The sequence below is a fragment of the Pelobates fuscus genome, chromosome 5 (genome assembly GCF_036172605.1).
Source record: "Pelobates fuscus isolate aPelFus1 chromosome 5, aPelFus1.pri, whole genome shotgun sequence".
In the NCBI taxonomy this organism is placed as follows: domain Eukaryota; kingdom Metazoa; phylum Chordata; class Amphibia; order Anura; family Pelobatidae; genus Pelobates; species Pelobates fuscus.
In genome coordinates this window covers 366,720,476-366,747,317 of record NC_086321.1, presented here as the reverse complement: position 1 = coordinate 366,747,317, position 26,842 = coordinate 366,720,476, and the positions used below count along the sequence as shown (strand labels likewise).

Genomic DNA, 26,842 nt, shown 5'->3' with positions numbered 1-26,842 from the left:
CAATTTCCATCATGTTCATGCTTTCGTCCCTTTAAGATAACATATCCTGACATTATTTGGAAAACGAGATAGTTCCACAGCGTTGTAAGCCATAACTGAGCACCTCATGTGATCCCCAAAACCAAACATAGAGAAAAGAAAGGGATGAAACCCAAAACTATTCTGAATGGAATGTCAGACACCAAATGATCGACATGGCCATGTGCCTCAAAAAAGCAACGCGCGGCTTCCCGAAATGGTGTGCATGCGGCAAAAAGTCAGCTATTATGAGATTCTGCATTGAAATGCATAGATGCCAACAATCTCACACTCCTTGGTTTCAGCACAGTCAGTGAGAATTATCAGGGGTAAGTGTGTCCCACTTTTAGGAGACACTCAATATTTTCCAAAGTTCATAAAACAAGTTTCCTAAAGTCGAGTAATTGCATCTGTGTCCCAGGATATCCATGGAAGCGTGTGAACCCTGCCTAGTTCAATATTTCGATATGATTATTCGTCACCTTAAACATAATCTATGCCATGCAAAAATAATAAAGTACATATATAATTTTACTTATACATTTGCTAGCAGTTTGTTGACCGCAATGCCTAGGTAACTCTGGATGCTACAAAGTGCCTAAAATAAAATATTTGTAGGATCCGCCATGCATTTAACTCAAATGTGCCCCAGATTACTCTAATTGGACAAAATTCTTACCAAAATCAGTGTAAGTGTTCAGCCGAAGATGGCCCTTTATGTAATGTGGTTCTAAATTGCATTGCAGGATTAGGCTGCATTAATATTGCTGGCTTTCACAATTTAAAGCCTTTCCAGGCCTTTCTCTTTTTAGATAATAGCGTTATAAATTAATGGAATACTTCACAGAGCGGTGAACCGTTCCTTGGGTACAATTTATTTATTGCTCTGTGTTCATTACCGGCTTATCCGAAGCGGATTCATTTACACCATAATTCTGGCTCTAAAAAATGTATTGATTAGTATGCCCACATTATTGTGACTATAACCGTGGAAACAGAAACTTTAAATATGCAATGTGCGAATGATCCGGAATACTAAACGCAAAGGGTAAGCTGGTAAAAATTCATAACAGTAATTTGCTGTAGAAAGTATCGCACTCCAAGCATGGTAGTTACATATTATATTGGATATAGCACAGTAACTGCTTAGAGCAGCGTTTCCCAATTGATGTTCCGCAGAACCATAGGGTTCCGCAAGAACAAAATTGGGTTTCCGCCATGAATTGCCACATTCAAGATGGCCGCCGCTCCCTGCGGTTCCTAGAAGGTTGGAAACAGCAGAGATTGCGCGACCGCAATTTTATTAAGAGATCGCAAGAAGTAATGCATGCCATCTGTCAGCCTGCCCTCCATCAACTCACCCTCCATCAGCCTGCCCTCCATCAGCTCACCCTCCATCCACCCCCCCTCCATCAGCTCACCCTCCATCAGCCAACCCTCCATCTACCCACCTTCCGTCAGCCCATCCTCCATCATCCCACCTTCCGTCAGCCCATCTTCCATCATCCCACCTTCCGTCAGCCCATCCTCCATCATTCCACCTTCTGTCAGCCCGCCCTCCAACAGTACACCCTCCACCAGCCCGCCCTCCATCAGCTCGTCCTCAGTCAGCCCGCCCTCCATTAGCCTACCCTCCGTCAGCCCGCCCTCCATCAGCCCACCCTCCATCAGCCATTTCATATCCACTCAGTGATAGCGAGTGGAAGCATTCAGGCAGACGCTCAGCTCACAGTATTGGCCATAGGAGAAAGGATTTCTTTTTACACTCTTTTTACATTTCTTTTTTTGTCAGTGCAGTGTTATTCATACAAGCTTGTTTAAACATAACAGTGAGAATCTGAGTGACAGAGAACATCAGAAGTAGATGTCAGAAATGAAGAAAGTAAATCAGGCATAAAGAAACCGTAAAATAGTATAGCATGGAAAGTGAAAGGATTTCAATTACTGCCTTTATAGATAACTGCCCTTTATTGTAGCCTATTGTGGCATATGGGGATAAGTTTATTTAATTTTATTTTTGCAGAGATTGTGCTAAAGGTTTACGGCTGAAAACAAGTTACTGGGTTGGGGTTTCCATATTGTTTGTTGGTTAAACTTATTTACATATATGTTTTTCTGCTTACTATCTGTAGAAATCGGTGATTTACCCCCAAAAATGATTTCTTTCTAAGAGCCGTTAAAACAGCACACTTTGCAGTCCGGTAGTGAAATCTGTACCAAAGTGTTTTTACACTCCAAGACTGACTCAAAATCCTGCTGATGGTTCTAATTGCTTTATAAAACATCCTTTGCAGTCAAGTAGTGAGATCTGTTTTAAAGTGTGCTAATCTTTTTGCTCCGAGACTGACTAAAAATCCTGCTCACATTAAGTTCTTTGTAAGAGCTTTATAAGAAACAGCATCTTTTGCAGCCAGGTAGGGAAATCTGAATGTATTTAAAGGACCACTATAGGCACCCAGACCACTTCAGCTTAATGAAGTGGTCTGGGTTCCTGGTCCAGCTAGGGTTAACCCTGCATGCTGTAAACATAGCAGTTTCAGAGAAACTGCTATGTTTACATATGGCTTAATCTAGCCTCTAGTGGCTGTCTCATTGACAGCCGCTAGAGGCGCTTCCGCGTTTCTCACTGTGATTTTCACAGTGAGAAGACGCTTGCGTCCATAGGAAAGCATTGAGAATGCTTTCCTATGGACTGGCTGAATGCGCGCGCGGCTCTTGCCGCACATGCACATTCAGCGGATGACAGAAGAAGAGGGAGGAGAGTCCCAGCGCCGAGGGAGCCCAGAGCTGGAAAAAAGGTAAGGGATTAACCCCTTCCTCCCCCTTCAGCGCCACTGGAGGGGGACCCTGAGGGTGGGGGCACCCTCAGGGCACTATAGTGCCAGGAAAACGAGTATGTTTTCCTGGCACTATAGCGGTCCTTTAAGGTTAGAGAAGTGTTTGGTTTATTTTACCAACCAACAACCATGAATTTGGACATCTGGTTAAAACAAGGAACTATCAAGAGAAAAATCATCACTACTTCTAACTACTTCTAACTTCTAACTGTTCGAAACTGAGAAAAAAGATACAAAAAGAAATCAAGATAACAGATCCCAAATAGTTGAATCTACTGTTCCTCAAACAGCAGAGACAAGTGACAAGTCAACGTTAAAAAGAAAAGCACACGGGGCGTGGCCGGAACTCGAGCCGTATGGACGCGGTCTGAGGGAGCTCCGCCGACAGGGCTCAATAACGGAGGCATAAGCAGCGGTAAAAAGCACAAAACGAGCAATAACTTACCCCAAAGATGTCCCAGCACCGGGGGAAAAAAGCGGCGGAACCCAAAGCCAAATCGGCATTCTTTGCAGCCCGCACGCCGCAAACAAAAAACGCGGGCCAGGCGATCCAAGATGGCGCCGAATCCGACTCTGACAGTGACCAAGCAGCAGGTACAGAGCTAAACAAACGCACCCTGCCGTACATGCTAGATGAACTAGCAGGAAAAATGCAGAACACGTTCCACACAGCAATCACAGAGCTGAGAAGGGACATGGTAGAATTAGGTAATAGAACCTCTCACTTAGAGGATAGAATGGAGGAATTTGTTACAGCTCATGATTCAATGGCAGACAAAATGGAGGACATAGAAAGCAGGCTGGAACAATATGAAAATAAAATTATGGATATGGAGGACCGCTCCCGCCGCAACAATTTAAGGCTGAGGGGCATAACGGAAGAGGTACACACGCAGGAGCTCACGGCCTACGCTATAGAGTTCTTTCGCTCCATGCTGCCCGACATCCCAGCAGATATGCTGATCCTAGACAGGATTCACAGAGTGGCAAAGCCTGCGCATCTCCCTCCCTCCACACCGCGAGACGTCCTCATGAGGATTCACTATTTTCACATAAAAGAGCAAATATTGAGAACCCACCGTACCAACAGCAACGTCCTGGAGAAGTTTAAAGGCATCAGCGTATACACAGACCTATCAGCAGAAACACTAAGGAGACGTCGGACATACAGAAATATTACAGAGACACTCCGCCAACGCAACCTCCAGTACCGATGGGGATACCCGGTAAAGCTGCTCATCAACAAAGACAGCAAAACGCATGTCATCACGTCCACCGCAGAGGGCATTGACCTTCTCCAGTCCTGGGGCATCCCAGTAAACAACACCCAGAGCGCGGGTCAACCTCGAAGCAGTAAACCACAAGGGGAATGGAGAGCAGTCAGAACGAGGAGGACCACCCCGCGCGCCGTGCAATGAAGCACCAGAGACATTCACTAGCTGTCGCCTGAAGACAGAGGTGGGGGGGGGGCGGTGGGGGGAGAGTATAGTGGGGTATATAGCACATCCTGGGACACCTGACATCCCTCTAAACCCCTGCTCTAAGAGCCACGAAGATGGGGGCGGCATCCACCTGACTCAACCCACAGCCTGACGCGGCCTCCCCTCTCTCTCTCTCCCCCCCCCTTTCTCTCCGCCCCTCCCCTCACGGACGATGACCGGCCCAAAGACTGCACAGAACGACGCATACCTTACCCAGTTTGTACCAACATAAAACCATTAAAAAAAAAGGAAAAAAGAAAACCTGGAGGGCAGCCCTCCCAGATTCGAGAGGTAGACCGCTACTATGTGCTCGCAGAAAAAGAGCCCGGTCGTATGATTAGTTCACGACTCTGGACCGACTATGGTTAGACCCGACCACCTACCCCCAAACCAAGAAGGTCTAAGTCACGACCTTCGACAGGAAACCCTGGATACCTCAATAGTGGTGCTCCACTACTGTTTATGGTTTACAATGTTTATGTTATGTTTAATTGTTGTATGTCCTCAAACTGCTTACACTAGTGCACTGCACCGATACCACAAGAAAATGTCCAAACAACAGCAATTCACTACCACTTGGCATCCCCAATCGAACCACGGCCCTGAGCCTCAGAGCCATACTCGTTGCCCCTACAGAATAGCCGACACTCCCTTGCACACAGCACTAGCCACCATCCACACGGATAAACGCGAGCCACAACTCAAAATACGCACCTAAACTGATAACAACATGAAAATATACACCCATAATGTCAGAGGGTTGAATACCCCACAAAAAAGGCACACACTCCTTAAAGAGCTCAAAGGCACCCAAGCCGACGTGATATGCCTGCAAGAGACCCACTTTTCAGCAGATACAACTCCCGCCCTGGGGAAGTCAATGTACCCACATCAGTACCATGCTACCGCACCTACAAAACGAAAGGGAGTCTCTATCCTCCTCAGCCGACACTTAGCCTTTGAAGAAATTCTGGTAAAGGAGGACCCGATGGGCAGGTACATTATACTGATTTGCACTATCAATAGCTCCACCTATACCATAGTCAACACATATCTACCAAATGTAAACCAGGGAACATACCTTGGCAAACTGCTAAAACAAATAACACAGGTCCAAACAGGTACCACGATCATATGTGGAGACTATAATCAGTACCAAGACCCCGCCCTGGACTCCTCGGCAACCCACACAACCAAAAGAGCAAAGGTACTGCACAGACAGTGCAAAGCCTTAACCAAATTATTAAACGCATACGGATTATATGACGCATGGCGCACACTACATCCTCAGGGGAAGGAGTACACACATTATTCCCAGGTACATAACACGTATTCAAGAATAGACGGGTTTTTGTTACAGAGCGCACACCTGAATAGAATGATAGAGTGTGAGATAGGATCATCCTCCTGGTCAGACCACAACCCGGTTACACTTCATCTAGCAGACCACTACAATTACAAGAACAGAGGCCCCTGGAGGTTAAATGAACAACTCCCCAATTTGTCCAAACACTAGAACAGGACCTGCACACGTATTTTCAATCCAATGACACGCAAGACATAAATGCCCTCACTCTATGGATGGCCCACAAACCTGTTATCAGAGGCACTCTAATCAAACGAGCCTCTTACCTCAAGAAACAGCAGAACCACACACACGCCCCAAATCTCAAAAAATTGCAAGACCTTCACAGAGATAACATACTCACCCCCTCCGCGATCACACAACAACAGATACAAGAGATGCAAAATCAAATAAATGTAGCAAACTTTCAAAAAGCGAGCTACGCACTGAAAAAATTGAAGGCCAACACATTTGTCCTAGGTAATCAGGTGAGCAAAGCTTTGGCCCAGAGACTTAGAGACAAACAGGCCCAAACAAGAATTCCCTACTTGCTCTCACCACAGGGACAAAAATTGACCCAACCCACGCAAATCTGCAATGAATTTGCGTCCTACTATAGTTCCCTCTACAACCTGAAAGACAACCCCCAAGTACACCAACCCACCCTGACATCGATCACAGAATATTTGTGCAGAGTTGATCTGCCCAAGCTTCGCGAACAACAGTTTGCGAGTCTAATGAACCCCATCACAACCCAAGAAGTTTTACAAGCAATAGAACTAATGCCGAAGGGAAAGGCACCAGGCCCAGACGGATACACCAACCTCTATTACAACACATTCAAACACACACTGAGCCCATACATAGCACGAGCCTTTAACTTGGCTACGAATCAGAGCAGCCTGCCGAGTGAATTCCTCACAGCCCACATCATCACCTTGCCCAAACCGGGTAAACCGCCCACGACCTGTCCAAATTTCAGACCCATCTCTCTGTTGAGTGCAGATGACAAACTATACGCCAAAATATACGCGGAGAGGCTCAAAACAATTCTGCCCGACCTGATCTCAACAGACCAAGTGGGATTCGTATCCGGCAGACAGGGCCCAGACAATTCGAGGAAGGTGTTAAACATCCTTCACTACCTCAATAGCTCCAAAATTCAAGGTACACTTATATCCCTAGACGCTGAAAAAGCGTTCGACAGGCTTAACTGGCAGTTCTTGCAGGAAGCGCTCAAGGGGTATGGCTTCCCCCCTGCCTTCCTTAACGTGGTGAAGGCCCTATACAGTACCCCTTCAGCGACAGTGCTAAATTCAGGGTTCAGTTCCACCCCACTAACAATAACCAATGGCACCCAGCAGGGATGCCCTCTTTCCCCGCTACTCTATGTGCTGGCACTAGAACCACTAGCCATAGCGATCCGAAACAACCGAGATATTAAGGGAATCTCCATAGGGGGCAAGGAATATAAACTAAACCTATTTGCGGATGATATCCTTCTCACGCTATCCAACCCAGCAATCTCCCTCCCAAACCTCCACAAAGAAATCCAAGATTACAGCAAACAATCATATTACCAGCTAAACCTAACTAAAACACAAGCCATGTGCATAAACAGAAGAAGAGAGGTACAGACTCAAATTCCAATATGACTGGAGGAACGACTACTTGACTTTCTTAGGCATCAAACTTACCAAACGACACACCGACCTCTTTGTAGCCAATTACATTAAACTAAACAAAGAAGTGGAGCACATACTGCAATCTTGGGAAAACAAGTTTCTATCCTGGCTAGGTCGAATAGCGGCCATCAAAATTACAATTTTGCCGAAAATCCTCTATCTGTTCCGCTCCTTGCAGATACCCTTACCGCAGTCGTTCATACTCAGACTCCAATCTCGCTTGATTAAATTCAGTTGGGTGGGAAGACACCCCAGGGTCTCAAGGGCGTTGCTCATGAAACCAATAGACAAAGGTGGCCTGGGCTTCCCGAACCTCAAGGCGTACCACCACGCAGCACAAACGGCGAACATCCTCGCCATGCATTCCAATACATATACTCCCCAATGGATAGCGTTAGAGGCTAGCTGCAGCGAGATCGCGGATCTCCCTGCGGCCCTGTGGATACCTAAACAACTACACCGCACATCGTCAAAAGCCCTACCCACCACTAAACTTCTGTACCGCATATGGGACAGCCAAAGATCCAAACTATGCTCCGCAGAGCTATGGTCTATGGCGACGCCACTACACTCGATATCTCTATGCAATAACACATTCCCGCACAGGACATGGAAGGCCTCCAACATCACACACCTACACCAGATATGTTCCCCACAGGGACTACACCAGTTGCCAGCCATCCAAGCCACATACCAGACCCCACCACAGCTCACGTTCTCATACTGGCAGCTGAAAGCACTGATAGGCAGGGATTCAAGACAGGGCCCCCCGCTCACATCCCCCATCACCCTAACTCCTTTCGAAAAGATGTGTATACACCAAACCCCAACTAAAAAGAAACTTTCTGTGTGCTACAAGTTGATCACTGAGAACGAAATAGAACCGGAGTGGAGACATATGACCGAATGGCACAAGGACATAGGTAGAAAACTCACACAAGATGAATGGCGCTGCATTCACACGAATCACAAGGGACTCACGACATGTGCCTCTCACATAGAGGCCTCACGCAAATTAATATACAGATGGTACATGGTGCCTTCGCAACTCAGGATAATATACCCGGACACAAGCGACAGATGCTGGAGATGTCTGACACAGGAAGGGACCATGCTCCACATCTGGTGGACATGTGCTCTAGTCCAGCCATACTGGGAGCAAATAGCAGGGCTTATTCAGGGGCCACAGGGTGCAAGCTAGACCACACTGTAGAAACGTTTTTACTCCAACTACTACCCACAGGCACACCACAATGCATCACCAAACTAACATTCCTAGTTTTAACGACAGCCTCCACATTACTAGCGAAACGCTGGAAAACTCCAGAGATTCCACCCCCAGCAGAGGTAGTAGCGATGGTTATGACTACACTAGAATACGAAGGGATAATGTGGAGCCAAATGAAAATGGGCAAGAGAAACGCCACAGCGAAAGCACTGTGGGCCACATACATAAAAGACCGAGACCCGAGCGTATAATGAGGGGCCAACGAACAGGACAAAACAGATCCGGACAAACAAAACAACCAAACTGACGAAGACATACGAGTTAACTTGTTACCCCAGTTACTCCCCCCCCCTTTCTAGAGATTCCCTCCATGACGGGTAGACAATAGAGGCAGGAACACACCCGCCAACACAGGCACAGGTGGTACAGTTGAAAGAATGAGCTAATATGCAATGTGTCTTTCATATGCTTGTACACCTATGCTATATAATGTATATTGTATGTTGCAAAATGTTGGAGGATGTACACCCTACATGTGTACAGAAGAACTGTTTCCCCTCCCTCCTTTCTTTTCTGTATCCCTTAAACCGCTTCTGCTGACAAAATAAAAATTGTCAAATTGAAAAAAAAAAGAAAAGCACACAATGTTAGCCAATCTTCTTCTCAAACAAAGAAAAGAAAATGTAATGACAGCTACTTATCATTTGGATTCACAAGTGCCACAAATAAAAGTTTTCCTCAAGCACAATGCTTACTTTGCAAGAAAATATTGGCAAACAGTTTGTTAGCACCTGCTGAATTACGTCGTCATTTTGAGCAAAACCACCCAGAGTACAAAGATAAAGACATTGCTTTTTTTAAGTGAAAGCTATCATAAGACTAAACAGTTTAAGAATGATAATAAAAAAGCTACTTATTAAAAGGTTTGTGCTACGGCGCAATTTTTTTTTTCCAGAGGTTTAACGATGTTGGTACACTGTGTCAAAAAGCTTCACAGGAAAAATTAATTGGAAACCCCTGGCTTAGAGAATGGTGTTCCACACACCTTGCTGTTTCATGTCCCAGTGATGGATACTGTTACCCTTTGCGAGCTATAGTGGGAAACCATCTATCTGTGTTTGTCCGTTTTTTTTTTTGTCCTCTTGCAAAGCTTTTTCAACACTAATCTTCAGTCATGTGGGACCCATTCTTTGGAATTCCTAAATTTGTGTTGATTATATCCAACAGAGATGAGACACTTCCACTCATCCTAGTAAATGCTACTGAAGGGCTTACTTGGGTGAGGGGCGCAGCAAGGTTGGTATGAAACACTCTTAATTCCCTTGCACTTACAAAGACTGACACCAATTTCTGCGATGCTCCACACATCATCTGCACATGAATTTTATGGCAAGACAGGAGGCTTCATATTTGCTTTATCTTTCTTTACTGAACCTCCCAGCAGCAAAGGAACAGTTAACAGTAATGTAAAAAGTTCAACCAATCAGATAGTATAACAGTATTATATGATGTCATCAAACTCCTCCCATATCCTCTTTCTTTGCTGCTTGCCTCCCAGGTGAGTCTACTCCAATTATATTGCTGTATCATTTAACCTTTAATACACTATTTCAATTAAAAAATGTATTACAATGGTCATATACCTTTAACACTTTATTCACTTATCACTTTAACAACACTTTCTGTGGAAACATTTATGCTCTATTTATTTTAATTTCATTCTATTCAATCTTGGACTACTTTGTCAATTTCCTATTAAACTTTATTTAGGTTTCCCCTTTAAATCGCAGGAGGTTTTTCCTCCTGCGACTCATTACTGCTTTTTACTATTCTCAGTTTCGCGCCCTCGCGTTACCCCGCCCGTTCGCATCAGCACTTAGCAAGTGCATTGTTTCCCGCCCTTTTGCTGGCGGCGGCCATTTTATTCGCATTCCAGTCACCAGAGCAGCGATCAACTCGCCTGACTTCGGATCTGGTAAGTACTATTTTCCTCTTCTGTTATAGCACCTTAAAGTGCTAATACCTGAATTTGTTTTAGTGATTTTTTCCCCCCTTTTATTTCCTTCTCAGGATTTTTTCCAACACCTGCTGTATTATCATTGTTGTTACTAAATAAAGGAAGGCTTTGTGGGTGACCCCCACCATTTTATTATCTGCCACTTCATTATATTGAGTGTCTTTAATATCAATTCTTAAGGCGTTTTTAACACCAATATTACTGTTAAGGGTGACCCCCTTATACAAATACACTATAATTACAGTGATACAACACTTTAATATCAATTCTTAAGGTGTTTTAACACCAATATTACTGTTAAGGGTGATCCCCTTATACAAATACACTATAATTAAAGTGATACAACACTTTAATATCAATTCTTAAGGTGTTTTAACACCAATATTACTGTTAAGGGTGATCCCCTTATACAAATGCACTATAATTAAAGTGATACAACCCTTTAATATCAATTCTTAAGGTGTTTTAACACCAATATTACTGTTAAGGGTGACCCCCTTATACAGATGCACTATAATTAAAGTGATACAACACTTTAATATCAATTCTTAAGGTGTTTTAACACCAATATTACTGTTAAGGGTGACCCCCTTATACAAATACACTATAATTACAGTGATACAACACTTTAATATCAATTCTTAAGGTGTTTTAACACCAATATTACTGTTAAGGGTGATCCCCTTATACAAATGCACTATAATTAAAGTGATACAACCCTTTAATATCAATTCTTAAGGTGTTTTAACACCAATATTACTGTTAAGGGTGATCCCCTTATACAAATACACTATAATTAAAGTGATACAGCACTTTAATATCAAATCTTAAGGTGTTTTAACACCAATATTACTGTTAAGGGTGATCCCCTTATACAAATGCACTATAATTAAAGTGATACAACCCTTTAATATCAATTCTTAAGGTGTTTTAACACCAATATTACTGTTAAGGGTGACCCCCTTATACAGATGCACTATAATTAAAGTGATACAACACTTTAATATCAATTCTTAAGGTGTTTTAACACCAATATTACTGTTCAGGGTGACCCCCTTATACAAATGCACTATAATTAAAGTGATACAACACTTTAATATCAATTCTTAAGGTGTTTTAACACCAATATTACTGTTAAGGGTGACCCCCTTATACAAATGCACTATAATTAAAGTGATACAACACTTTAATATCAATTCTTAAGGTGTTTTAACACCAATATTACTGTTAAGGGTGACCCCCTTATACAAATACACTATAATTAAGTGATACACAACACTTTATTACTATTAAGTGGTTAACCCCACTGTTTACTATCATAGTGGTACAACCCACTTGTGTATATTTTAGTGGACAACCCCACTAAATATTGAGTGCCGCCTACGTATTAAACTACACAAATATTTTGGGTGACCCCCATCTATACTCTGAAATAATTTTGGGTGAACCCCATTCAACTCCATTCTTTCAAATTAATATACTTAACTGTTTGGCAACCGCGCTAAGACATACCATGTCTGACAATAATGAGCCCGCTATATCCCAGGTACTCAGAGCCTGGTTGGTTTCAACCATTGCAGATTCCATCCCCAAGGCATTAGCAGCCTTTCATGAGAAGACTTCGGCCGAAGTCACCCCTACTGCACGTCAACTCTCTGATTCCAAGGACTCTCAACCCTCGGATCAGGAGGTTACACGCAAACGCCCCTGGAAAGGGGAGAGTAGGTCTGTGGGCAAGGGCAAGGCTCCTGCCAAGTCCCAAAAATTGATTGCCACTCGCCCCGTTCAAGCTAACTTTACCCCTTAGAGGGTCTACATCCCACACGTTAGACGGGGTTGACGATTATTTCCTTGGATATTCTGGTGAGGACCCCTCGGCGAATGCACTAGGGGATACCCCATCGGAATTTGTCAAGGAAACCTTTCTCACACATAAAGATCTAGATGCTATACTACCTAATCAAAAGGACCCGATTCAGACATCCTTCTGGATGCTTCGGGTGATCCTTTATTTGACCCCAGGGTCATCAGACACCCACGGTCGGCAGAATGGGCTCCACCAGAGCACATTTCCAACTTTTGTAAAATGTGGTTATGCAAACCACTGGACAAAGAAATTAGGGCAAAACTCAGAGCCGAGTGCTCTCGACCGACCATTCCAAACAAGGTAGCTCTCACGCCAGATTTGACCCAAACACAGTTAGAGAGTGGGCCCAGAGAGCCTTATGCTTACTAGGCAACGCTAATGTGGCCATGTCCACTGAGAGACGCTAGGCGGCACTGTACAAACTGGATGCAAAATTAGCCGATCTGAGCTCCCGAGAACTGGGACCAGAGGCAATGGATTACGGTTTGGGGACTCGTTCATGAAAGACCTTTCCAAACATGTAGTGGTGTTCACCACCCTAAATAAGGCCCAATCCTCCTTGCGCAGGGTTTTTTGTTCTCAGTCAGGCCGTTTTTCTGGGAGAGCTGGACGTTATAGAGGCCGAACGAACAGCAGAATTGCCTTCACAGGCTACAGGCCTCGCCCCTCTGAAAACTATTGGCAATCGGGACAACCCCGACCCTACCACAGGCAACTATTCACTAATAGAGGGTCTATCTGGGGACGTGGATCTGCCTTCCTACGCGGAAGAGCTGTTCCAGGTAATAAATCTCCCTTCTTTCAATGTACCTATAGCAGGTCGATTAACCAGTTTTTCCAACAGTGGGAATTACTTTCTCAGGATCTATGGATCCTACACACAGTCCAAGGGTTCAAATAGATTTCCTTTCCACCCCTTCCAGGACACCCCACCTACACCACTACAGATGTCTGCAGCAGACAACCTGACACTACAAACCGAACTGCGCAAGCTAGTAAAAAAAGAAAAGAGCCAATAGAGAAATCCCCTTTCCCGCATACTTTTCTAAGCAACATTTTTTTTTTGGCCACAAAAAACTGGAGACCTACGCCCAATTATCAACTTAAAAAAAAAACCTGAATCACTTTGTCAGGTATCGCCACTTCAAGATGGAGGGCATCCATCTACTCAGGGACCTCCTTTGCGTGGGAGATTGGTTCTCCAGCTTCGATCTCAAAGACGCATACCTCACAGTTCCTATTGCTCGCAACCATCGAGCTTTCCTTCAATTCCTCTGGCAAGAGGAAATCTGGCAATTCACATGCCTCCCGTTCGGACTATGCTCCGCACCATGATGTTTCACGAAACTGATGAAACCAGTGATGGCGCTACTCCGATCACAGGGGATTCGATCCATCATATATTTGGATTACATCCTGATAATGGCAGAAGACATTCGCAAATTGTTATCAACCCATCAGATTCGCTTACGCGATCTGGCCCATACTATAGGCCTACTGTCCGCCTCTATCCAAGCCATTTACCCAGGACCTTTACACTACCGAGCCATGCAACGGCTCAAGACATACTACCTACACCGTTCCACCTCCTACGATCAGTACATCCAACTGACAGACGAAGTTCGTATAGAACTTCACTGGTGGCTTCACAATATGGAAGCCTGGAATGGCAAAGCCATCTTCGGATCACAACCAGATTTCATTCTGGAATCCGATGCCAGTCTCCTGGGATGGGGCGCCACATGCGCCCAAGGGTCCACAGGGGGACTTTGGTCCCCATCCGAACAAGCACTGCACATCAATTGTTTGGAATTGATTACAGGATCTTTCGCAATTCGCAGTTTCACGAAAGACTGTTTCAACTGTAGTACTGCGCATGGACAACGTCTCTGCAGTGCGCTATGTGAATCGGTTAGGAGGCTCCCGATCCAAGCTACTATACGATCTGACCAAAGATCTTTACCAATTCTGTCTAGAACGGAACTTATCTATCAGAGCGGAATATCTTCCGGGCACGGACAACCTAGTCGCGGATTGGTTCTCTCGCCATTGGAGAGATGTAAGCGACTGGCAATTAGACCCCCGCGTGTTCCACCAAATTCATTGCCTTCGCGGGCCCCTTACACTGGACCTGTTTGCATCCCGTCTGAACCGCCAGACGGAAGCCTTTATCAGCTGGCTCCCAGACCCCAGTCATGGGCAGTCGACGCCTTTCTACATCCTTGGCCGGAGACAGGAGCCTATGCGTTCCCACCTTTCTCCATGATCCAACGCACCCTCTACCGGGTCACAGCCCTAATAGTGACGATAGTCATTGTCACTCCACTAAGGAGAACCCAGACTGGGTCAGCTGGTGTTTTTCAGCACCTCTGACGATCAACCTAAATTTTCTGTCTACCCTATGTGATCAAGGTAAATCCTATCGATCAATTAATGTCTATAGATCCACTATCTCTGCGGCCCATAATCCCATTGACAATGCGTCAATAGGGAAACATCCTTCAGTCTGTAGACTTTTACGAGGGATCAGGTTAGCCAGACCCCCTCTTCCTAAATACTCCTGTTTCTGGGATATCACTCAAGTCTTTTCCCTTTTAGAATCCTGGACCGCTAATGAAAATTAGCGAACAAAACTAATTCTTCCTCTGTATTCTACCTTACTTTCCTAATAGACAGTCACTCTGCGTGGCACTCTGCGTAAGGCATTATTTAGATGCCACCACCACTCTACGCCCCCTTACGGGACCCCTCCTCGTGTCTTATGTAAATCCACACAAACCGGTATCCGCACCCACCATTGCACGGTGGATCAGATGGATACTAGCGCAAGCAGGCATTGACTCAAAGTTTGGCGCATATTCAGTCAGAGGAGCAGCCACATCCTCAGCCTTTCGCGCGGGAAGCTTCCTCTCAGACATTTTGTCATCTGTAGATTGGTCCAGAGAGTCCACATTCCGTACATTTTATTTCAAACCTATGACACATGCTGCATCTTCTATCATATAGGAGCGTTAAAACAGCAAATATGAAGCCTCCTGTCTTGCCATAAAATTAGGGATTATTCTAGCTTTAGTGACTGAATAATCTAAATTTTATTAATGACAGGAGGCGAATATTTTCCCCCCCTTCTTTATTTTCACTTTCTAACACCCGCCCAGGTAAGTTACTATGCATTCCAGTCTACTGGTTACACACACTTTATACACCATCTGCCATAGGTTCACGCCATAACACTTCTAATCTAGTGTTTGAAATATTCAATATTATATTCAAAGAGTAACTACAATTTGTTCTTAACATACATGCCATACATTGCATTCACCTAGTATGAGAACCTATACTCTCACGTCTCTTCTCTATTCCCTTAGTGTGAAAAATACCTACCTTTGTATATACGGCTCCTTCAAGCATGCTGAAGATTCCACATGTTGACTACTTCAGGACTCCAACTTAGTCCGCAGTTCATCGTTACAGTTTACACGGTTGACACAGACATATCATCGACCACAGCAAGAAAGAGGATATGGGAGGAGTTTGATGACATCATATAATACTGTTATACTATCTGATTGGTTGAACTTTTTACATTACTGTTAACTGTTCCTTTGCTGCTGGGAGGTTCAGTAAAGAAAGATAAAGCAAATATTCGCCTCCTGTCATTAATAAAATTTAGATTATTCAGTCACTAAAGCTAGAATAATCCCTAATTCTTACACACAAAGACGTTAGTAGGGCACAAGGAATTTTGGGGGCAGTCGTATACTAATATCAAGCCAAAATAAAGAAAACAGGGGTTTATAAAAAAAAAAAATACATAAAAGCACAAATAATAGTTAGTCTTTCATTAGATCTTAAAAACAGTGGTGGCCAAAAGCCAAAACCCCGACTAAGCTGTTCGTAGAACATTAGTCTGTGGATTTTCTGACCACGAGATGTACAACAGTTTTGGGGCCTATCGATCGACCCCATCTTCTCCCCCAGGCCCCCACATTATGAAGTATCAATAGTTGTGGGGAAATGCTTTTTTTGGCCGGTAAAAGAGTTAAAACAGAGAGGAATGTGTGGCTGTTTTATAAATTATCCCTCAGATATCACTAAATTCCATCAGTGAACTGCAAGCGTTAACGGGTTACAATCCTTTATAGCTTTAAGCAAGGACTTCCCCCATTATCTCTGAACATGAATAATTTTACAGATTTGTTTAGGTTTTTTTGTGACGTTCCCCAGTGAAAGAACTCCATGTCTGACCTGTTCCAGAAGCTGTTAATTTGTTGCACTTGGTGTGAACATTACTTTGCTGCAGAAGGATTTAGATAGACTGGAGGACTGGGCACTCAAATGGCAGATGAAATTTAATGTTGAAAAATGCAAAGTTATGCACTTTGGCGTAAAGAATACACAAGCAACGTATACCCTTAATGGAAGCGAATTAGGGGTAACAACACACGAAAAGGACTTGGGAATTGTTATAGACAACAAACTATGCAACAATGTGCAATGTCAATCAGCAGTGGCCAAGGCCAGTAAGGTATTGTCATGCATGAAAAAGGGCATTCATTCTCGGGACGAGAATATCATTTTGCCTCTCTATAAATCACTGGTAAGACCACATATTGAATATGCTGTGCAATTTTGGGCACCTGTTCTAAAGAAGGATATCATGGCACTAGAAAAAGTGCAGAGGCGGGCTACAAAATTAATAAAAGGAATGGAACATATCAGCTATGAAGAAAGGTTAACAAATTTAAACCTATTTAGTTTAGAAAAACGTCGCCTGAGAGGGGATATGATAACATTATACAAATATATTCGGGGCCAATACAAACCATTGTGTGGAAATCTATTCACAAACCGGACTTTACATAGGACACGAGGCCATGCGTTTAGACTGGAAGAAAGAAGATTTCGTCTAAGGCAAAGGAAAGGTTTTTTTACTGTAAGAACAATCAGGATGTGGAATTCTCTGCCTGAAGAAGTGGTTTTATCAGAGTCCATACAGATGTTCAAACAGCTACTAGATGCATACTTGCAAAGACAGAATATTCAAGGATATAATCTTTCAATGTAGGGTAATAACTGCTTGATTCAAGGATAAATCTGACTGCCATTCTGGGGTCAATAAGGATTTTTTTGTCCTAGCTTGTTGCAAAATTGTGCTTCAAACTGGGGTTTTTTTTTTGTTTTTTTTTTTCTCTTTTGGATCAACAGCAAAAAACAGGTGTGAGGAAGGCTGAACTTGATGGACGCAAGTCTCTTTTCAGCTATCTAACTATGTAACTATGTAACTATGTAACATGACATGTGCACAGTCGTTATTCGGCATGTGCTAACCCATAAATGAATAACACTCAGACACCAATTTTCTGTTGGAGTATAAAGTCCACAGCTTTATTAATTATAAATATAAATATATAATTTAACAATTTAGGGTCATTGTCACAAGTACTAATTACTTCCGACCTTCATGCCCAATACCCCTGACAATGACCCTACCAAATAACAATAATGAACATTCCAATGGTGCATAACGTTTTTACACGTGGCCTACCAAAGAGGCCCCAAAACCATATGTTTAACCATAGGTGTGTACCCCAGACACACCTACACCCCCAGCTTCGTAGCCACCAACAAAGTAGAACCTACCAACCACTTTTTCCTTCCGGCCTATTCCAGCCTAGACCTTGGCCTATCCCCATTCTATTCCACCTAAATCCAATTTAACCCACGCCCTATTTCCGCCGCTGTGACCAAACGGGAACTACTACAACCAAAAGGGAGGGTGGGAGGTACAAGTAACAAGTAAGTGAGATTTTGATTAAGATGGCCACATTCCTAAAATGGCTGCTATTTAAACCCCTACTCTCTACCCCCCAAGCTGAATATCACTTTATCCCCACCTCTTGACCTTAATTTCACCTACCCACTCTCTGGCCCTGTCAAGGCCCACTCCCCACTGCGTTGCTCCATGGGCTTCATTAGTAGTTACAGCAGTCATTGCTTTGGTGCGTTTGATTACATGTGCAAGTCGTTCACCTAAGCTAAAATTAAAATATAATGTTTACATGATCACAGACAATGACATTATTAATGATAATCACATTATTGGTTTGAAATCCAACAAGTTCAACGTTTTCATCAGATGAACAATGCTTTTTAAGTTTCTTTTGATGTCAAATCAGACACGTTTTTGCTGCAGATTTTAAACTGGATAACACAACTTTCTCACCATCTATTTATCAAACCTCAACTTACAATGTGCGGTCAGTAAATTCAGGTCACAGTGGCATCTGTAAAATGTATCTTGTAGGAGCCAGGTGTGAGCAATGCAATTGGTAGCTGTTTAAATGAGTTCCAGACGCTCCAGAACTCGTAAGAAAATGCCTGAACTTCATGAGATGCTGTTTGAAGTAGGGAATTTGTTTTATTTGCCTCATCCAATGGGGCTTTTCAATGGGGCTTAACATAAAAAACTTGGCCCTTTTTAAAGCAATTGTGTCACTGTTGGGATCTTTGCATTTTGTTTTTCTATTTCCAAAGGTAACATCTTCATTTTAACAATTACCCTTGGAGGTAGAGAGGAAGGGATAATACTTCCCCAAATCGTTATCTATCCTTGCTGCCTCCCTCTTCCTGAGCAATGTCATCTTCGGATTCTGGTGGCTTCATCAAGAGTAGCTCTCATGCAGTCAATACACAAAACAGGATATATGGAAAAGACTACAGGATTCTTCAAAGATATTCTCGTGCATTCACTCTGAGGTGCCTGCGCCCATCGGCCAACTCGAGTGGCAGCTGATGTTAAATGACAAGAGGTGATAGCGGAAGTTACTTGATTCAAAGAAAAATGTATGAAAATGTACGTACTACTGTGAGTTGAGCAGAAGCTGCATTGTCAATCCCGAGAGCCGTCACCAGTGGTGGCTGCAGGGAATTGGCTCTGTCTACGGAGGGTCTCGCAGGATCCTCCATAGACCTCAGTGCTGTACTCTCACGCATGCACAAGAGTATATCAGTGACGTTGACTCCTGACACTGAAGAGGACCGACCTGCCACCAGACATCCAGTGACGATTTCACTGTTGGGGGTCTTTGCGAATTCCGCAAAGTCCCCAGGTGGTGACAGTGCTGCTTTAAGAAGTGGTTCCTATGTTTGAATCAATGCCAAAAAGCAGAATGATGCAATGTTTGTCACTACAAATTCTTCCCGAAGAGAGCTTTAGTCCTGCAAACTGTTCAAGGTATGTATTGTAATTCTAAATAGAACAGTCTCTGGTCAAACTATTGCAAGCATTACACTATATCACAGTTAAGAATGCAAGCCATGTTTGCAACGCAATTCATTTTCTGTGCTGTGATCGAGCTATCCTAGAACACATATCTTTATAAGGTAGCACTTTAATATTCATCGTTCCGAAGCGGGACCAGAGAATATTTCCCATGACATCCCCGCAGATATACTGCAATATTATTACAGAATCTTTCTTGTTATGTATTGTTTCCTTGTTTATTTTATTTACCAAACACACACTATATAATATATGGGTAAAGTATTTACAAACATTTTGTCATACAGGTATGTGTTTTTGGCGCAAGTTTCAAATCGGTGCGAGGGCAGAACAAAGTACTAAATCTATATGCAGCATGTATTAGCCTTGTATAAATGTCTAATATTGAAATGTGTTTAATTCGCACATAATCATGCATAACCTTAATTCTATTCATAAATATTACATGGAATTAGTCGAAATATTGGGAAACCTATGGAGATAATAAAGGCAACAAAAACTTATTCTAATAATAGCATTGGCTTCTAATATTAACCCTTAAGGACACAACTTCTGGAATAAAAGGGAATCATGACAGAATATTTCCGTCATGTGTCCTTAAGGGGTTAATACATTTGCTCTTTAATTTGCAAGTGTTGCAGTAGAACAACTCAAACAGACTTATTTACTAAAGTCACGATTGTCAGGAATTGAAAGCGAATCTCACACTGAAGGCCAAAGTAGATGAATTGGAATCATGGCTGACTTGGACATTTTTTCCATTTGAGATATTTCGGCCTTAAATTTGAAATTCACTCTTAATTCAGTTCCTGATATTTCTCGGATTTCCCCCACTTTTTTTTTGTAATAAATTTACGTCGGACATTGCTCTTTCCAGCATTGTATTTTTGTTGTTAATGATGCTCGCTGAGTGATGCATTGTAAACTTTGCCATGCAAGATGTCACAATCCCATCTAAGCCATATTTTTGTTTCACAGGGTCAACTTCAAAAACAAAACAAAACAAAACAAAACGTAACCAAAAGTGTATAAACTCACAATTTAATTTATTATCACTATCTTGGGTAAACACATTCTGGAGGCTTTTTGAATATCTATCTGGACATTGTTTAATTTATTTTTTTAAAGATTTAAAATAAAATGTATAAAATTCTCTTGTAAAATAAGGTGATCATTGTATAATATGTTTATACGACTTGGCTGGTTTCCCAAAACCGCCTACAGAAAAACCTTCGCCACCATACAAACCTGTTAATAACCACAGGAACGCAAACAGAATAAATAACCATATGGTACATGTCAACAGCTAATTTGTTTCCATGTCCCTGTTCTAGAAGCATGGTGATTTCATTTTTACTCTCCAAAAGGCATCACGTAATATATACAACCACATCTTAGGGCGTTTGAATGCAGATTGAATACAATTTGTTATTTCTTGCATGATTTTGTTTGCATATATAACAAATGTGATTAAATATTGAAGCCAAGTAAAATATGGTTATTGAGGTATTAGCAACAAATATTCCTAAAACAAAACGTACGTGTTTTTTTATTTTTTTATTCTATGAATAAATTGTAAATGTTAAAAATAAACATGAATTAAAACACATAAGCTAACTACTAGGCATGCTTACACAGAAATGTTTGACTGCGCCTCAAGATTATATCTTTGAATTAAATCATAACATTTTCGTAGGCAAACTTGCCATTTGAGAATTTACAATTACATTTTTATTTTATTTAATAATTTTTTTTAAGTGACAGACAAAATTCCATGCCAATATTCAGTTTAGTTTGATATAGATATTAGACCAAAACATTTTTTTTTTTTACTAAAACCGTAACCTTAACTGTCATAAATGTTGAGAAGGGAAACTATTTTAAGTGCCCAAAGTAATATGTCCCCCATAATGTTATCGTAAAACATGATCTATTAGGTGCACTGCTGAAAAGCCTCCGTTCCGACCCATATTATGACTGTTTCTCGTAAAACTGCACATCACTCTGCAGCTATGATAGCTATATAACTAAAGTTTTACAGTAAACGTCTCTTACCTGGTTTATAGGCAGCAGCATTATCAGTAGGTAGACAGTTCTGTAACACAGCTTCTGGTCCAAACCAAGTCTATCTGACCTCCTGGAAAATGAACCCATATTTGTAAATGAATACCAGCCGATCCTTCCTCACGTAGTTTTTACTTAGGACTGAGTTGGGACATCGCTTTAGTTCCACAGAACATCTGCAAGTGACACTTTTACAGCCATCAAGATTGTTCTTTTGACAGAAGCTCTTCACAATAACAGAAAGGCTTCGCCCGGATTCTTGTGCACTCCATGAGTTGTTAAAAGTTCTAAAAACATCTGTGTGTGGATCTGAAGGAGTGCGATGACGCACTGCTGCACTCGGATCAGAGTCTGTGCATCTCAGATATGTTTAAGGTTTCAAGCAGACAGAAATTATACTTGTTCCCAGTGCTCACAGATGTTTTTTTTTCTTATCTGTACATCCAATGAGAGCTTCCTAAAAATTTTTTGTTTTTGTTTCCGGGAAGGGTTTAAAATGTTTCCAAGTTACGCATCCGAAAGGGTATGATCTAAAAGCATTGGGATCTAGTTTCACTGTTGTGCGTGTAATTTCTATCTCACTTGACAAACATTAAGGAGTCGCTGGTACGGTGCCCGTCTTTTCATTGGGACAGAGTTGGCAGTTTAGAACAGTGGTTCCCAACCAAGTCCTGAAGGCTTACAAACAGCCTGAAATTAAAGAATTTCCCAATTCTGTTTCAGTAAGCATACCGACAAAACATGGACTTTTGCTGTGCCTTGCAGTCTGTCTATTGCAAAAGGTGAACAATGGACTATAAAACATACACAATTATGCAAATGCTGCAAAATTCACATACATTTACAAACAGGGCAAGCTTGTGTGAGTGACATTAATAATCCTTACTTCTTTTGGTATTAGTAGGTTTCTTTCTCTCTATTCATATGATGAGCACACTTTCAGACCCATATTTTGCAAAGATGATGGTGACATAGCCAGTTGGTGAGTGGTAGCATGGAGTTTCCAGGGAATGCAACCGTTCGGTACTCCAGATTTTATGGACTACATCTCCCCTGATGTTTTACCAGCATTATAGCTGTTAGAGTATCTGGATACATGTAGTCCACAACATCTGGAGTGCAGGAGGTTGCGTACCCATGGAGTAATGGCTCGGACATGTTCCGAGGATAAGGGTCCACTAGGAAGGAGCAAGGAATTCAGAGATGGTTCGGACATTATACTCATTCTCACATCTATGTGAGTGAAACTGGTCCAGTGGTATATAAATACACTGTTAGGTGTTCCTTGAGGAGAGGGCTATGGCTGGCACCAGGCAGACCTGCTGAGCGGTGAGTGCCACCTCCCATAAATAGCAATTCCCCAGGTATTAAGAGTCTTCTGGGCAATTCTGTAGAGCAGTGCTCCTCAACCCTCTCCTCAAGGCACACCTAACAGTCCAGGATTTAGAGATTACCTGGGTGTGTCTAGGGCAGTGGTTCCCAACCCAGTCCTCATGGAACACCTACCAGTCCAGGATTTAGGGATTACCCAGTTGTATCTAAGGTGTTTTTAGAAAAAAAAAGAAAAAAACACCTTGGACACAACAGAGTAATCCCTAAATTCTGGACTGGTATGGGTTCCTTGAGGACTGGTTTGGGAACCACTGGTCTAGGGTGTTTGGGGAAAAAAAAAAAAACACCTTAAAGTCATTTTTAGTTTTTTTTTAAACATTTTAGACACACCCGGGTAATCCCTAAATCCTGGACTGTTAGGTGTGCCTTGAGGAGAGGGTTGAGGTACACTGCTGTACAGTATCCAAGTGTGCCAATCACTTACAATTAATAACTATATTCCGTTGGTAAGTCTGCAGGCTGCTCAGACAGTTCAATTGTGGCCCTTAACTTTTTGTTCTATTTTCTAGGGAACGTTTTCCCATTGCTCCTGACAAAATCACATGAGCTCCTTAGAGACCGAATGTATCTTTATGTAATGCCATCTAAAACTTACTTGTATTGCTTGTAGCCAAGAAGATCATACCACAATTTACAAAAAAATTATAAAGGTGAATGTACAGAGATGTCCTTGATACCTCACTCCTGTTAAACAGATACATCTAAACATTTCATATTGCAGGGAAGAATTCTATCACAGTAGCCCCGCAATATGAATTTCAATAATATTTCGAGGGACGTCTGATAATCCAGCTGATTTAGAAACCGTAAAATATACTAAACCCTTTGATACATGATAAAGTTCTAAAACATAGAAGAAGCATGTGGAATTTCCATTCTAACCCACAGCCAATGAGCCTCAGTCCAGACAAGGCTCTGTTTCTATCCAGACTGTCTCTCCCCGAATGAAACATGACATATTTGCGATTTAGAATTTCCTCAAGGATGAAACTTGTTAGGTGAAATATTACAGAGGCGATTTGTCGATGGCAGCTCGGTCTAGATAGCTTGTGCTGATTTATGTTCAAAGTCATTTTCAGATATTTTCCTTTCCTTCCCCAAAAAAGATGATTCCAAACTCAAGCTGAGCAGGGCTGTTATTTTTTAGTTATTTTTTTGTTTATTTTTAATCCGATTTAGAAACAGAATGGTATGTGTCTTGAGCTAAGATCGATGACCGATGAACTCTTACCCCAGCCCATAAAGAACATGAGCGAGAATATTATTTTGTTTTGTGTGTTGTTTTCTTTTTATTAGTTTTTTTAATTTCTCATATGTATTTACTTTTAATGCTATGCTAATGGTAAATTATTGAAGGTACTTTTTGATCTTTTGTACCTCCCTTCTGGAAGGCTATCGAACGTCCATAAATAGTTGATTAGCTCCCAGTGTTTAAACTCTCATTGGCTTGGGCGTTTGGTTTTAAGGTTTTTATATCCATTTTTTTTTCTCTCTCTTTCGCTATGTGCAACTTGACTGTGGGCAGACCATCAATCAATTTACCGAGCAGGATAAGAATAATATAATTCTGTTGATTTAAATAGCCCCTGTATGTATGCAACATTAATGGAACAATAGAAGCACCATAACCACTATCATGTGATGAAGTGGTTATGCTGCTGGGAGTCCCTTTGTGCTACCCCTCCCATGTAAGTAGTCAAGCAGTTGACTTCTTAACTTAAGTCCGCTGGGTGCCACTCCATACCTTTAGCAGTGCAGGAGCTTCAGGGTCTGATCAGATGGGAATGACGCACCCCAAGTACAGGCAGACTAGCTAGATAGGAAGTCAAACCGTTAAGGGGGGATACCAGGGCACTCCCGTAGGGCTCATTGCTTTGGTTATGGTGCTTGGAGTGTTCTCTTAACTTAAAACAAGACCTGTTTTGAATGAAGAAATAAAACCGTATTTGTCTATCTTATCTGAATATTCCTAGATCAGGCTAAAGATTTAATAATATCAGCCAAAATAAGCATATTAATGACATTTTGAGTCTTGGCAGGGTGCAATTAACCCTTCTTGGTAGGGTGCAATGAACCATTCGATCAGTGGGCCTCAATGGATTATATGGCCAACAATAATTTAGATATTAACTTAAGTTCTCTATTTCTGAGATTGCATGAGGACGGGAAATAGGATTTTGCAAAAATATGGGGGCAACTGTATGCCAAAATGCTTTAATATGGGAACAGGGCTGGTGCAAGGATTTTTGGCTACACAGGCAAAGATGCATTTTACTCCCCTCCCCCAAATGAATCTTTGCCTGTATGTCACTTAACCCCCTCTTGTATTTCTTACCACTTTTGAATGTCTTACCCCTTTCAGTGTATCTTATCCCCCATTTTTTTATGGTCCCCCAGCTCCTTTGTTTGCCTCTTTCTCCACCCAGCCCTTCAGTGTCTCTTTCTCCCCCAGCCCCTCTGTGTTTCTATTCTCGCACAGCCCCTCTGTATTTCTCTTTCTCCCACAGCCCCTTAGTGTGTCTCTTTCTCCTCCCAGCCCTTCTTCTCCATTGCAAGTATAGCCTCCCTCCTACACTGAAAGCACCCCTCCAGCCTCGCTATCTCTTTTCACCCCAACCTACCTCCTCCTCTTCTCCCTCCCTTCCTCTTATTTCCCCTCCCCTGCTGGCTCAGAGTATGCGCATGTGCTCTATGAGAAGCATTTGATTGGACCTCAGCGTAGCTTCCTAGCAGTGGATGCGCCAAGCAGTGTCAGGAGCTTTTACCAGCACTGGATTAAGGTAAATTAAAACTTATTTTAAAATGCTGTTTTGTGTTTCTATTGGGGGAGGGGACTTACAGATTTTTACCCATAGGGCATTAGTTTAATAACTAACTAAAAAAGGTTTGGGGGAACCATTTAAATATACAAATAAAAAAGTTTCTGGGGGCGGAGTCTGACCGCCAAGCCAAGCAGACGCGCGGGGAAAGAGCTCCTGGCGGGCGAGTGAAACTTCAGGCAATATCGGTGGCTATATAGCCCAACGACTCCCCGCGGTGTGCTACCCACGTCGGGAGTGCACCGAGGAATCGGGGGATACCCTTCTGAAGCCTATCGGGGCATATAAGCTGACAAACAACCTGAGGCCTGCGGGAGTGGGTGCCGGAGGGAGGCGGCAGCTCTCTTCGATGCCAGAATCCCCAGCAACCACAAGTGACCCCCTAACCCTCCCCCCCCCCCCCCGGACCGGTGGGGGTTATCCCGGTCCCTGCAGGGCAAACGACTTGCCCACGCGGACAAGCGACAAGAGCAAGCGAACAAGCATACATACTGGGAGCACGCCCAAGATGGCCGCCAACCAAAAGCCACAGAGAGGAGCCACGAGCATCCGATTACAGCCTTCCTCCCTAGAGGCCCTCGACCGGCTCTGCTCGGCCTTCCACGAGATGCTGTGCAGCAGGGGTATGTCCTCTCTCCAAGCGGCCCGAGCGGTGGCCTTGTGGATCCGCCCGGAGACCCGCCGACGCTACTATGGCGCCCCACTGCAGGCACTCCAAGCGGGCTCCCGCCCAATTAAGCACCGGCAAGCGCGCAGACGGGGGAGAGATCGCACCAACCCGGGCACATACTTCCGAACAGGCGG

The 26,842-nt window shown here is 42.9% G+C and overlaps 1 protein-coding gene across 2 annotated transcripts in view; it reads right to left on the bottom strand.

Moving 5' to 3' along the window:
* GLP2R (glucagon like peptide 2 receptor) overlaps positions 1-22,225 on the bottom strand; it is a 90,653-nt gene extending 68,428 nt beyond the window's left edge. Inside the window, exon 1 of one of the 2 annotated variants that reach the window (XM_063456085.1) lies at positions 21,819-22,225. In XM_063456085.1, the coding sequence (XP_063312155.1) occupies positions 21,819-21,917 (99 nt within the window). In that variant the 5' untranslated portion in view covers positions 21,918-22,225. The remainder of the gene's footprint in view (positions 1-21,818) is intronic. The other variant, XM_063456086.1, reaches the window with a different exon arrangement.
* Between the last annotated feature and the right edge of the window lie 4,617 nt (positions 22,226-26,842).